The 1987-nt window shown below is 43.1% G+C and overlaps 1 protein-coding gene across 5 annotated transcripts in view; it reads left to right on the top strand.

Moving 5' to 3' along the window:
• Nucleotides 1–1987, top strand: part of LOC118406866 (anoctamin-1-like) — a 16882-nt gene that overhangs the window by 6225 nt on the left and 8670 nt on the right. For all 5 annotated transcript variants that reach the window (XM_035807250.1, XM_035807248.1, XM_035807252.1 and 2 more), the window contains 2 exons: nt 198–371; nt 1088–1195. In XM_035807250.1, coding sequence (XP_035663143.1) covers nt 198–371; nt 1088–1195 — 282 coding nt within the window. The remainder of the gene's footprint in view (nt 1–197; nt 372–1087; nt 1196–1987) is intronic.

Here is a 1987-nt window from a genome sequence, read left to right as displayed (position 1 = left end):
GTGACCATTGCAGCCATTTCAGTACTTGGTATTGTAATTTCAAAAGTTTTTGGGACCAGCAGGGTGTATATTTTGGACAAATTTGTATGTTCATTCAATAATACTTGTTGTGGTTGAATGCATTCAGGAACAGTACTGTACTTCAGTGTTATTCGTGGCACAAGCACTTCAAAAGTCTTCCTTGAAATACCTTTCAGGCATCTCACCTGTTTGACAACCCGGCGACGGTGTTCTTTGCCATCTTCATGTCGCTGTGGTCGACGATGTTCCTGGAACTGTGGAAGCGGCGCCGCCATGCGCTGCAGTACCTCTGGGACCTGCAGACCTTCCGCCAGGAGGAGGAGAGACCCCGGCCACAGTTCGAGGCTCAAGTAAGACCTCTTGCTTAAGATTCTTTTTTAAACAATAGATAGTTACCTCTGGGATCTGCAGACCTTCCGACAGGAGGAGGAGAGACCTCGGCCACAGTTCGAGGCTCAAGTAAGACTTCTTGTTGCTTAAGATCCTTTATTTATTTCTTGAAGCTTTGGACATCCAGATAATATACTGTCAGATAAACAATAAACAGTAGAAAGGTATCTTGGGACCTGCAGACCTTTAGGCAGGAGGAGGAGAGACCCAGTAAGTGATTAGGATGTCAAGATAGTGTACTTTGTCAGTTGAAGTCAGCTGTACCCTTGAGCACCTTCTTCTTGGTAGTCTTTTGGTATCAATAACTTTTTACTTTACTAAAAATGTTTCATGATAAAAGATTCATGGATTGTAAAACACATTTTTGCGGAGCAAAAAAGACATCTCCAAGATATCCTGATGTGCTTTTCCATTGATTAACCACTAATTTGTAAATGCATGACATTGTGGTGGTTTGTTGAAAAAGTCTAAGGCCTTACCAAATTAATTTCTAGGTTTTACGATTTTTAAAAGTGAAAATATAGCAAGAGCACATCATAAAAGTAGGGAGAAAAACTTGAATATGACTGTATTTACTCCATATAACTGAGCACACCAAGGGACAAACCTGGTCCTCAGGCTTCATTATCACTATGATTTTCCAGTGGTGTGGCCTAAAGTAACTGTTGTTTTTCAGGTCCGACACACCAAGAGGAACTGGATCACCCAAGAGGACGAACCGTGGCTGCCCTTCATCTACCGTATCCCCCGCTACATGCTGTCTGCTGTGTTGGTACTATTTGCTGTAAGTATAGGGACAAACATCTACCGTATCCCCCGCTACATGCTGTCTGCTGTGTTGGTACTATTTGCTGTAAGTATAGGGACAAACATCTACCGTATCCCCCGCTACATGCTGTCTGCTGTGTTGGTACTATTTGCTGTAAGTATAGGGACAAACATCTACCGTATCCCCCGCTACATGCTGTCTGCTGTGTTGGTACTATTTGCTGTAAGTATAGGGACAAACATCTACCGTATCCCCCGCTACATGCTGTCTGCTGTGTTGGTACTATTTGCTGTAAGTATAGGGACAAACATCTACCGTATCCCACGCTACATGCTGTCTGCTGTGTTGGTACTATTTGCTGTAAGTATAGGGACAAACATCTACCGTATCCCACGCTACATGCTGTCTGCTGTGTTGGTACTATTTGCTGTAAGTAGGGAACAAATAAATGAATAAGTTAACAGTATTGCACCATGCATTATTTCCATTTTAGAGTATAACACTAGTTCACCTTTATCTGTGATTTAAGCTTTATCTGCGGTGTAACGTTTATATCCATTAAAAACTATCCTACAGTCCCTTGGCCGCACCTATGGCAATTACTGTTGTGTTGTGGTCACCTAAGCTAGTGCCAAATGGCAGCCGCTCCAGACCCTTGCGATTTAGCCCTGCCTATTGTAAGCTCCTTGCAATTCAGCCCCTGGCTGCCAGAAAAGAGCAGTCGGCCAACACATAGCAATAGTTAGTACTCCAAAACTTGCTCATAAAGAAGATGTACAGAGGCAACAAGAGCCTCAGTACATGTAG

Source organism: Branchiostoma floridae, chromosome 19 (assembly GCF_000003815.2).
Source record: "Branchiostoma floridae strain S238N-H82 chromosome 19, Bfl_VNyyK, whole genome shotgun sequence".
Lineage (NCBI taxonomy): Eukaryota > Metazoa > Chordata > Leptocardii > Amphioxiformes > Branchiostomatidae > Branchiostoma > Branchiostoma floridae.
Note: the sequence above shows the minus strand (reverse complement) of the source record. Positions and strands in the feature narration are given on the sequence as shown.